General features: G+C 45.1%; 2 protein-coding genes across 5 annotated transcripts; one reads left to right on the top strand and one right to left on the bottom strand.

Annotated features, from left to right (window-relative positions):
* Window positions 1-73: 73 nt before the first annotated feature.
* On the bottom strand, window positions 74-5,031 carry LOC135529243 (U2 small nuclear ribonucleoprotein auxiliary factor 35 kDa subunit-related protein 2-like). Of its 3 annotated transcripts, XM_064958085.1 has the most exons (11): window positions 4,773-5,031; window positions 4,471-4,559; window positions 4,253-4,319; window positions 3,652-3,760; window positions 3,417-3,503; window positions 2,903-2,941; window positions 2,627-2,739; window positions 2,112-2,325; window positions 1,942-1,997; window positions 1,697-1,806; window positions 74-1,557 (listed from the first exon to the last, which is right to left on the bottom strand). In XM_064958085.1, the coding sequence occupies exons 1-11, from the start codon at window positions 4,814-4,816 to the stop codon at window positions 251-253; spliced, it is 2,235 nt and encodes a 744-aa protein (XP_064814157.1). In that variant the 5' UTR covers window positions 4,817-5,031; the 3' UTR covers window positions 74-250. The 3 variants fall into 3 exon arrangements, with proteins under 3 accessions (XP_064814157.1, XP_064814159.1, XP_064814158.1); XM_064958087.1 differs by lacking the exons at window positions 3,417-3,503; window positions 3,652-3,760; window positions 4,253-4,319; window positions 4,471-4,559; window positions 4,773-5,031 and adding an exon at window positions 3,208-3,390; XM_064958086.1 differs by lacking the exons at window positions 3,417-3,503; window positions 3,652-3,760; window positions 4,253-4,319; window positions 4,471-4,559; window positions 4,773-5,031 and adding an exon at window positions 3,183-3,389 and having other exon boundaries at window positions 2,903-3,001.
* Window positions 5,032-5,076: 45 nt separating this feature from the next.
* On the top strand, window positions 5,077-10,624 carry LOC135529244 (histone-binding protein RBBP7). Of its 2 annotated transcripts, none has more exons than XM_064958090.1 (12): window positions 5,077-5,262; window positions 5,633-5,777; window positions 6,082-6,230; window positions 6,459-6,632; window positions 6,847-6,962; window positions 7,369-7,529; window positions 8,305-8,431; window positions 8,808-8,885; window positions 9,166-9,242; window positions 9,394-9,451; window positions 9,724-9,834; window positions 9,997-10,624. In XM_064958090.1, the coding sequence occupies exons 1-12, from the start codon at window positions 5,247-5,249 to the stop codon at window positions 10,063-10,065; spliced, it is 1,281 nt and encodes a 426-aa protein (XP_064814162.1). In that variant the 5' UTR covers window positions 5,077-5,246; the 3' UTR covers window positions 10,066-10,624. The 2 variants fall into 2 exon arrangements, with proteins under 2 accessions (XP_064814162.1, XP_064814160.1); XM_064958088.1 differs by having other exon boundaries at window positions 9,163-9,242.
* Window positions 10,625-10,872: the final 248 nt, after the last annotated feature.

The raw sequence follows: 10,872 nt of genomic DNA, 5'->3' as shown, positions 1-10,872 counted from the left end.
TGGAAGAAACGAGGTTCAATTGTAGGTCAAAGAGCAAATGCTCACGAGTTACTTTTGGCAATAAAAATACACATAATGTATAAAAACTTTTAATTGTCACATCTTACATTTGGAACAAACGTAACATTTGTGAAAGCTAGGTTGAGCAGTGCATTGGTGAAGATTGAAAACAGTCAATGCATAAACAGTGTGCAATTCAAAATGGCCATAGCGGTCGTGGTGAAGTCCATACAGAACACATTTAATTCCGCTATGGGTCATCATCGTCAGGGGAATCAGGCAGCGTCTCAGGTCCATCCTGTTCACATTCCTCTTCAGGCACACTGGGTAGAGAGGGATACTCCTGCTTGAGGAAGATACTATGGGGGTCTGGGGAGAGTGCGTTTGCCTCAGGAGTACTGTTGTCAGTGGCCCCAGGAGTCTGAGCGATGTCCACATCCCCAGGGCTAGGAGAGGGGACAATAGGTGGACAGGGATCCTCAGGCTCCTCCTTCACCTGGGTCTGTATGTCTGAAGTGACTGCATTGGCATTATCAAGAGACTCAGACAACATGAGACTAAGTATGGTATTTACCCCAGCAGTCTCCTGGGTAGTGTTGTCTACATCCACAGTCTCCTGGGTAGTGTTGTCTACCTCATGAGGAGTCCGTGTACTGCTGTCTACAAGGTTTGGAGAGGGTTTCTCCTCGTCCCAAGACTCCTTCCCTGACTCTGCAGATGAACTCTGACCCCCAGCCGACTGGCTCTTTTTGTCCCTCTTGGGTTTCCTCCTCTTGCTCTTCTTCTTTTTGCTTTTTTTGGAGTGTTTGTGGCGTGATGGAGCTGTGTCGCTGCTGTCGTTGGCTGGCTGCTTGTCTTTTTGGGATGTTTTCCCGGGGCTCCTGCTCCCCCGTCTCTTCCTCTTAGAGGACTCTCCAGGGCTCCTGCTCCCCTGTCTCTTCCTCTTAGAGGACTCTCCAGGGCTCCTGCTCCCCTGTCTCTTCCTCTTAGAGGACTCTCCAGGGCTCCTGCTCCCCTGTCTCTTCCTCTTAGAGGACTCTCCAGGGCTCCTGCTCCCCTGTCTCTTCCTTGTAGAGGACTCTCCAGGGCTGGCTGATCTGGATCTCCCCCTACTAGCCTCTGTGGGTGAACCCCTCCACCCCTCTCTCTTGCTCCCATCCCGCCGGTCTCTGTCCCTGCTCCTGCCTCTGTCCCTCCTATCTCTGCTCCTGTCTCTCCTTTCTCTGTCCCTACTCCTCGACCTGGGTCTCGTGCTGGTACGACTGGTCCAAGACCTGTCACTCTGAAGACTCTCTCTCCTTTGGGTTATTCTGCTCTCCCTGCTCCTACTCCTCCTGCTCCTCTCCCCGCGTCGGCTCTGTGACCTCTCGGTCCACGAGGAGCGGTTACTTCTCTCAGAGAACCGGCCCCCAGCGAAAGACCCGGTACCCCCTCCTCCCCGGTCGGGGGACATGTGCAGGTCCCTGTCTGCCTCCCAGAACTCATTTCCAGGGTTACGGTACACGTGCAGGAAGTTGCAGTGCTTTCCTTTCGGACACTTCTGTCGGTCGAACAAACCTGTGGAGGATCACGGCAATCAAACAAATACTAGGGTCTTAAAAATATACACAACTTATGACTAGCATGATTCTGTAAAAATCCGTGTAGGTAGGTGTATTGTGGTTCTCAGTTGTACTTTCGTGTTCCATTCACTCACCACATATAGCAGTCTTCCATCTGGTGACAGGAGAGAACTCACACTGGAGCTGTTTACCAGCGTACCATCTTCCATTGAACATCATGAAGGCCTCTCTGCACTGCTCCTCTCTGAAGACACAGACAGCAAAGAGAAAAATAGACCGTAAAGATACACTACTTGATAACTCAAAATTGAGAAACACCATTGTTTCTATGCCTACAAAACTTATCAGACCATTTTCACAAGCTGCTTAGTTTACTTACGTGTCAAACTGGGCATAAACATTTCCTCTCAAATGTGGCTCAAAGTTGCAGCTGACCTGAAGACAGAGACAAAACGAGAGAGGAGTTTGATGCATTGCCCCTCAGAGTGGACAGGTCTCCTTTCCATTGAATCACTGCTTCCAGTCCAGCAAGACAAGCATCATATTCACCTTAAACTGCACCACCTTGCCAGCAGTCCTGAACTCAGGAAGTACATCCTCGTAGAAATCCACAAACTGCTGTTGTACCTCCTCCTCGCTGTGCTCCAGACAGGCGTCTGTATCGTAGTCGTCCCGTGACCTCTGGTCCATCCCGAAAGTCGCAAACATCCCCCGGATCATCAGAGTAGGGCTGGACGGGGGGTGGACATGCTTACGAGAGCACCTGACCAATCAGGTAAGCAGAAGATTTCATTAGTTAAACGCTAATATAAAGAAAATATGGTATACAAATGACTGTGCTATGCAGTATTCTGAAAGATGAGCCTCATTTAAGGAAAATTAACAAGAATGCACTTCACAGGACTCCCTGGAAAATGGTGGTGGACTATCCTAGCTAAAAATTCATAATACAAATAATAGTAATAATATTAAAAACAAAAAATGTTAAAAATACAAATAAAAAATAAATTAGAATGATAAAAATACAATAAAAAAATGTGTTCCTATTTAGAACCATTACCAACCTGTCGCCGAAGCGGCAGGCTCCAGTTTTGAGGAAGAAGGGGCAGTTAGCCCGGTCTAGCTCCGTACCAAAGTCTGGAGCCTCAGGGTTTCTCCAGGGACCCCCATTCTCCAGCTACACGCAAAACAGGAAGTAGAATAGGTTAGTTTCTGCAATAATTGCAGAACTCATCCTTGTGTAACACCTCACTGCTTTACAGAACAATGTTCCGTCACAGACGGTCAAGACTCCAAACATAAACTTGATATGCAATATGCATTTGGTCTGGTTTTCATACCTGACTCTCAGCCTGGTCCAACATTTTCTGTACAGCTTCCTATAAATGGTGCAAACATAGGATGGGCTGGTGAAAACCTGCAGTGGCATATCTGGATATCTGTTACTGCAAGTCAAGAATCTCTTACCAGTGGGTGAAAGCGGGGCCACAAAATATGCCTTTGTACAAAGACACTAGACATAAGAACTGCAAAAAGGTGTGTGTGTGTGTGTATTTTGTCCCTGAGCAGTATGATAATAACCAGAAGACACGAGGAAACAAATCCACAGATAAAAGATACATCCTTGTCCCATGGCAGCACAGACCTGTAGGAGTGTCCCTCTTTGTGTGTATCTTAGTTAAGGTCTTTGCGTGTATCACAGTTAAGGAAAAACACGTGGATAAAAGTGGATGTCTGAGGCAAAAATGACTGTGCAATATTTCTTAAGTTAAAACCATTGTGTGACCAAAATACAAAAGGAAGAGGATATGTAGCTCTTCCATTGTGCGTTTATCCTCCTGGTGCACGTTTCACCTCTCTGTCTCTCTTCTCCTGTTGCTTCTGCTCCTTCTCCTCTTCCTCTCTCCTCTGCTGGGCCTCCCATTCCTGCTTTATCCTCGCCTGCAGACATGGAAAGCGGTTACACACATTATTTCAGTGAATCATGGGGGGGTGGCACCCTATTCCCCTTATAGTGCACTTCTTTTGGCCCGAGTTCTGGTTAAACTTAGGGAATAGGGTGCCATTCTACATTGTGACAGTTCTGTACCTCCTCTTCCTCCTGTCTCTTCCTTGCAGCGTCTTCCCTCTCCCACCGGAGTCTGAATTCCTGCTGGGCCAGCCTCTCCCTCTCCAGCCACTCCTGGTCTAGGCGCCGTCTGAATCAAATCAAATGTTATTTGTCACATGCGCCGAATACAACAGGCTACCGTGAAATGCTTACGTACAAGCCCTTATGCCTTAACCAACAATGCAGTACAATAATTGTTTTGTTTTTTTACTATCAAAATATAACACAATACATTTACATAACAAGGCTATACACAGGGGGTACCAGTACCGAGTCAATGTGTGGGGGTACAGGTTAGTCCAGGTCATTTGTAAAGTGACTATGCATGGATAATAAACAGTGAGTAGCAGCAGTGTAAAAACAGATTGGGGGGGGGCATTTGATTGGTTGTTCAGCAGTCTTATGGCTTGGGGGTAGAATGCTGACTTGGCGCTCCAGTACCGCTTGCCGAGCGGTAGCAGAGAGAACAGTTGATTGGAGTCTTACAATTTTTCGAATACAGGACACATGGAACAATATTACAGACCCTGAAACAAACTGCCATTGCTTATCAACTTAAAACTGTAGAAATATTTGCTACCTTTCTTCCTCAGCCTTCCTTTCATCTTCATCATCATCTTGTTCTGGTGGAGAATCATCTCCATTCTCTAAGTGTTTAGGGAGATGAATTAGAGCTCGTCAGTGGATGGTTAGACATTCAGAATACATAGTCCCCGTCGGGAATTATGCTGATAAACAACTGGCTAGTAGTAGAGAGAATATCATGTAGGATTTTCAAATATAACCACTGTGACATACCACCAGATTCTCTGATTTGGGCTTTGGCGAGGGCTTGGCGTTTTCGTTTTCTTCTTTCTTTCTTCTTCAAAGATGCCCTGCGTTTTTGACTGTGGGGAAATATAACAAGGCATCGGTTGTCTAAGTTACTATCTATTCAGTGTTTGTCAACACAGTCACTGCGAGCTTGCTAACGTTAGTTATCTACTTGACTACCGTAACTAGATAACTTACAGCACTACGGTGTGATTATTTGGCACCACCATGCAATTAAATTTACATGACATAACAACATCAGATTAACGCCAATTATCTTAACATACCCCAATGAGGTTGTTGACACGGCAGAAGGTATTGATGCTGCCATTTTGCAGAAAACTCATTCAATTCGTCAGGGGTCAAAGTTGAAAATTTCCCTCTTCGTTTGAAATGTTTGTCAAAATCGTTTCAAACGAAAATGACTTGCACCGTATGAATCGTTCCGTTGTACTGTTGCCATAAACTTTTACATTTCTCTTCGAAAATGTTCAGCGAACGCATTAATTTTTAGATTGTTCGATGATAAATCACTTCCTGGTCATGTCTGCGCACGCGCCGTTACTACGTTAATGTGGGAACGCATGCGCTGTGCTCTCCATCCTCGGATGCGCGCATAAAAGAAAGAGGGATTTTGAGTGGTCAACAAATTCCGCTGTGTTTTGGCCTTTTGCAAATAATATAGAATAGCTACCTAGTTACCTTGCTTTCGGGCAAACCCACGGGTGACCTACAATTGCAGGATCCCCTAAAACCCAAACATGGCGGATAAAGAAGGTAGGGAATTGATGGGCTCGGTTTCATGCATGCTTTGTGTGCGCGGCTGGATGCATAGCCAAATGAAAAGTGCGGTCTGTTAGCTAGCTATGCTAACCAGTACAGGCTGCATACGTTCGGCCTGGGTTCACTATCAGTGCTCTATAAGTTGAGAATTTCGATAGCTAACTAATAGTTTCTTGCTAAATAAATGATTAGCTATCTAGCTCACATTGACAGTCCGCCCGCTTGCTTGTGTAACATGCAAATGAGGCACAACTGGCCCGAGGGTACAGGAATGCAGTAAATCCTAACGTTACACTAGCCTTGGTAGTAACTGCGGTAAGTCCATTGTAGGCTTATGTAAGTGTTGCCTCTTTCACTGTTCTAGTGTACGACGATGCAGTTGAGGAGCGGGTGATCAATGAAGAATACAAAATCTGGAAGAAGAATACTCCTTTCCTCTATGACCTGGTGATGACCCACGCGCTGGAGTGGCCCAGTCTCACTGTGCAGTGGCTACCTGACGTCAACAGGTACAGTAGCCAATGCTACGTCACCATTTCTGTTCCTCTTGCTGCGCTCAAAATAAAACTGTGTTGCTGACCTACCTAATATACTGAACATCGTATTGTTCTCTCTACCAACCTGGCCTTCCTTGTCAGCCATTCTAGTTCAGTCTAGAAAAGCATGTTATTTTGCCATGTGGTGTCTGCTTCTGACATAGCAGTGCACTACTTTTGACTATAGGTCTCTTGTCAAAAGTAGTGCACTCTAGGGAATAGTGTGCCACTTCAGACACACACACACACGGACCGTATTGAATGTGTCTCTGTGCAGGCCGGATGGAAAGGACTATGCAGTCCACAGACTGGTACTGGGAACTCACACGTCAGATGAGCAGAATCACCTGGTGATCGCCAGCGTACAGGTCCCCAACGATGACGCCCAGTTTGATGCTTCCCACTACGACAGTGAAAAAGGAGCAGGTATGTTCATCGTAGTATGGTCTCTTCTCTCTACATTTGAGGATGGTCTCCCGGACACAGATTAAGCCTAGTCCCGGATTTAAAAATAATTTTAATAGACATTTTCCGTGCTGTTTTTGTGTCTGGGAATCTGGCCTTATATGCATATTATAAGTCAAGATGTTATAGGCACAGTGAACATTTTATCTCTTGAGAAAATATGCTGAACGTGCAGTATTTCTTCCTCAGAATTTGGAGGTTTTGGATCAGTGAGTGGAAAGATAGAGATTGAGATCAAGATAAACCACGAAGGTGAAGTGAACCGGGCCAGGTACATGCCTCAGAACCCCTGCATCATTGCTACCAAGACGCCCACCTCAGACGTACTGGTCTTTGACTACACCAAGCACCCTTCCAAACCAGGTAAGACAATACAATACACATCTGGTAAATAGATCACTGCTCTTTAAAACAAATCAAAATGCTATTGGATTCAAATGTTTGAGTCTGCACTTTTGGAACGATTCCATCCGACCAGGAAAACATCCATCCGGTTCCTGACAGTAGTAACTTGATATGTATTTGACCCTTTTCTGGTCTTAACATTTCTCTACCATCTTGTCTCTCCCTCTCATAGACCCCAGTGGTGAGTGCAGCCCAGACCTGCGCCTGCGAGGCCACCAGAAGGAGGGCTACGGCCTGTCCTGGAACCCCAACCTCAGTGGCAACCTGCTCAGTGCTTCTGATGACCATGTAAGTGTCTCTCTCTACACTCCGTCAAGCACACCATTTTCCCCCTGTGCGTTTTAAGAATTTCAAGCTAGATTGTGGCTTTCACTGAAAATGGAAGCGTTTTTGCATTGTTATTTAAGCAAACTGGGCGGCTGGGTAGCCTAGTGGTTAGAGTGTTGGACTAGTAACCGAAAGGTTGCAAGTTCAAGCCCCCGAGCTGACAAGGTACAAATCTGTCGTTCTGCCCCTGAACAGGCAGTTAACCCACTGTTCCTAGGCCGTCATTGAAAATAAGAATTTGTTCTTAACTGACTTGCCTGGTTAAATAAAGGTAAAAAAAAAAAAAAAACTCATTAGATCTAGACAAATGTTATATGAACTACTATATATTGTTATTTAGAAGTGCACTGACATGTTTAATCTCCAGACGATCTGCCTGTGGGACATCGGTGCTGGTCCTAAGGAGGGGAAGATAGTGGATGCTAAGACGATCTTCACCGGTCACACTGCAGTGGTGGAGGACGTGTCCTGGCACCTGCTCCACGAATCACTGTTTGGCTCTGTGGCCGATGACCAGAAACTGATGATGTGAGTGAGCCTTCTCTGTTTATTATTTTTCTACTCAATGTATTTTCACACAATCTGATACTTTCAAGTTGTAACTAATCATGACATCCAGTGTGTTTTTATGTACAGTGTGTAGCCTTAAACTTTCCACACAAGAAGATCTCTCAAAGGAAAAGTGATTTGAAAACTGAATGGAAGGATCTGATTCTCTTAACTGTCTATACCTTCAGTTTTTATTTATAAGGAACTCAGAATGGCTTTAAACTTACTCTTGAAAGTTGTAATACTAGAAGGTGCAGTTTTGAAATTGCGTAGTCCATCACTATTCCAGTCATTGAATACCGTAGCTATTTATAACTTGTCAGAAATGTCCAGATCAACTAGCCCATGTCGGCTAATGTTTTAAGGTTTTTAGCCCATAGATTGTTGTAATTTGTCTGTCATTTCACATGAATACACATTAAACATGGCAAAGTGTATAGAATTGCAAAACAATTAGCTTTAAAACAGCAACATGTTAATTGCACCCCATGACAAAATAAACTTTAAACCTGAAATTCTCTCCATCAACAAGAGGGGTATGAACAGTTGGTGTCATGAAGTGGCACGGGATGTTCCCCTATGCTGGAAGGGGGGGGCCCAAGTGGGAAAGTTTAGGAACCCCTGTCATTAACCTTTGACATCTCTCTGTCTCAGCTGGGACACACGCTCCAACACGTCCAAGCCCAGCCATGCAGTGGACGCCCACACTGCAGAGGTCAACCTGTCATTAACCTTTGACATCTCTCTGTCTCAGCTGGGACACACGCTCCAACAACACGTCTAAGCCCAGCCATGCCGTGGACGCCCACACTGCAGAGGTCAACTGTCTATCCTTCAACCCCTACAGCGAGTTCATCCTGGCCACCGGCTCTGCAGACAAGGTCTTTACCTATTTTCTTTGATAAACACAATCAGTCCGTCCGTCTCACCTCAAGTGCTTGAGTGTCGTAGCCTAGTGGTTGGAGCGTTGGACTAGTAACCGGAAGGTTGCAAGTTCAAACCCCCGAGCTGACAAGGTGCAATTCTGTCGTTCTGCCCCTGAACAGGCAGTTAACCCACTGTTCCTAGGCCGTCATTGTAAATAAGAATTTGTTCTTAACTGACTTGCCTAGTTAAATAAAGGTCGTGCACAATGGTGTGGTCAGGTCACAAATCACATGACCAGGAAGTGTAATTCATACTGGACGGTAGTCCAAGAATACGTTGTAATATATTTACTGTTACTAAATGTTTTCTTTCTCCTTTTTTCTGTAACAGACTGTTGCTCTCTGGGATCTGCGTAACCTCAAACTGAAGCTCCACTCGTTTGAATCGCACAAGGATGAAATCTTCCAGGTAATACTCCATAAATAGAGAACATCTCAATCCCTCTGAACCAATGGGATCGAGAGTCTGGATGAGTTACCGGGCTCTCAATCCCTCTGAACCAATGGGATCGAGAGTCTGGATGAGTTACCAGGCTTTGTTGGCATCCCATTCAACTTTCTATTTTTATTTAACCCAGGGTAGTCGCATTGATTTTCCATCTCTTTTCCCAAGTGTTGGTGTCCCTCGTAGACGTTGTGCTGAGCTGGAGTTTATTGCACTGACAGTGCTTTACTGACTTCTTTGGCAGGTGCAATGGTCCCCTCACAACGAAACCATTCTGGCTTCCAGCGGAACAGATAGGAGGCTCAACGTATGGGATCTCAGGTAAAGACCGACCACAGGGCATGTTGACTGGACTAGACTTTATGGTTCGTTTGCTCAGCGCCCTTGGGGGGGGGGGGGGGGGTGGTGTTTCGTCAACACTGTCATCTGATAGGATGCTGTTGAAATGTTTTTTTGTCTTGTCGGTCCCCAGTAAAATCGGAGAGGAACAGTCTGCTGAAGATGCAGAGGACGGACCTCCAGAACTCCTGGTGAGTGATAGACCCATCATCCACAAGTATGACCTTTATCTCCTTAGTAGGGTTGTAGAAATGTCAACTTTCCCAAAAACTACCTGGATTTCCGGCCTGTTCTTTCAGGAATCCTGGGAAAATCATGACATTTCTGGGAAAGTTGCCAGTTTTGCAACCCTACCCCTGAGCTTTTAAATAACCAGCAATAGGAGAGTAGCCAATGGGACAGGTGGCCTATAGGGAGGTTATATCTTGGCATATTACTCATCCTGCTTGTTTTATCTCGTCAGTTCATCCATGGAGGACACACAGCGAAGATTTCTGATTTCACATGGAACCCCAACGAGCCATGGGTCATCTGCTCCGTCTCCGAGGATAACATCATGCAGGTTTGGCAAATGGTGAGTCCACTGTTGTCAAAGTACCACGTTTGCTTCCGAACTTTCACAAAACCTAACCCTGGTGTATTTCTAACTTTTGTCTAAAGCTAATTCAAGAAGTCTGCTCCTATTAATCAGAGTAATTGTAAATCCTTTAACTGATGTAACAATTTCCTTCTCTAGGCTGAGAACATCTATAATGATGAGGAGCCTGACACCCCTGCTTCAGAGCTGGAGGGTCAAGGGTCGTAACCGCCTACTCCACCCCACCTTACCCCAGCCCAACCCACCAACCACCTCCTGGTGCATCTCTCTCCTCTTGTACAGTATTTCACATTGTAGCCTCCAGCTCTACCTGACAGACATTCTGTTTCCCATATAGAAGCATTCTTCTGGATTTGGTTTGCTATATTGATCAAGCAGCCCTTACAGGTACAAAGGGCTGGTTTCCTGAACACAGATTTAAGCGTAGTTCTTAACTTAAAAGCATGTTCAATGGATATTCACAATTGGCTGTGCTTCTTAGTCCAAGACTAGGCACTCTGTCCAGGAAACTGGCCCAAAGTGTATAGAAGTTGTTTATATAAAAGGATAATCTCATCTGAGTGAAATGCCACTGAACCATGCAGGTGGACAGTTCAACAAATGCACTTGGTAAAGCAGGGGTTCTTTTCCACCTGTCTAAATAAGGATTTCTATTGTTTTCTGCTTTGACTGAGGCAAGTGACTAAATCATTTTGAACCTCGGATTTTTTTTTTTTTTTTGGTTTTGTGCATAAATTGCAATAAAGTACTTTTTGTAACTTTTAAATTAAGTGCGTTCATTTGTTTTCTATAATCACCTAAGAAAATGTAACCCCATTTACTGACTCCCACTGAATTATTCCACTGTGCTGTTCGTCACAAATGACTTCAGTGGCTTCAAAGTCGGCGATTGGACCATTCGAGTATCAAAGCAAATGACGACTTTTCAAAATGCCAATTTACTTGTGGGTTGGACCAATCAGAATGTGTCTGGATTCTGGAAGTCGGCGTTACTGAGCCAGACTCATTGTGGCG

The sequence above is a fragment of the Oncorhynchus masou genome, unplaced genomic scaffold (assembly GCF_036934945.1).
Source record: "Oncorhynchus masou masou isolate Uvic2021 unplaced genomic scaffold, UVic_Omas_1.1 unplaced_scaffold_1125, whole genome shotgun sequence".
In the NCBI taxonomy this organism is placed as follows: Eukaryota; Metazoa; Chordata; class Actinopteri; order Salmoniformes; family Salmonidae; genus Oncorhynchus; species Oncorhynchus masou.
This window is presented reverse-complemented; position numbering and strand designations above follow the sequence as displayed.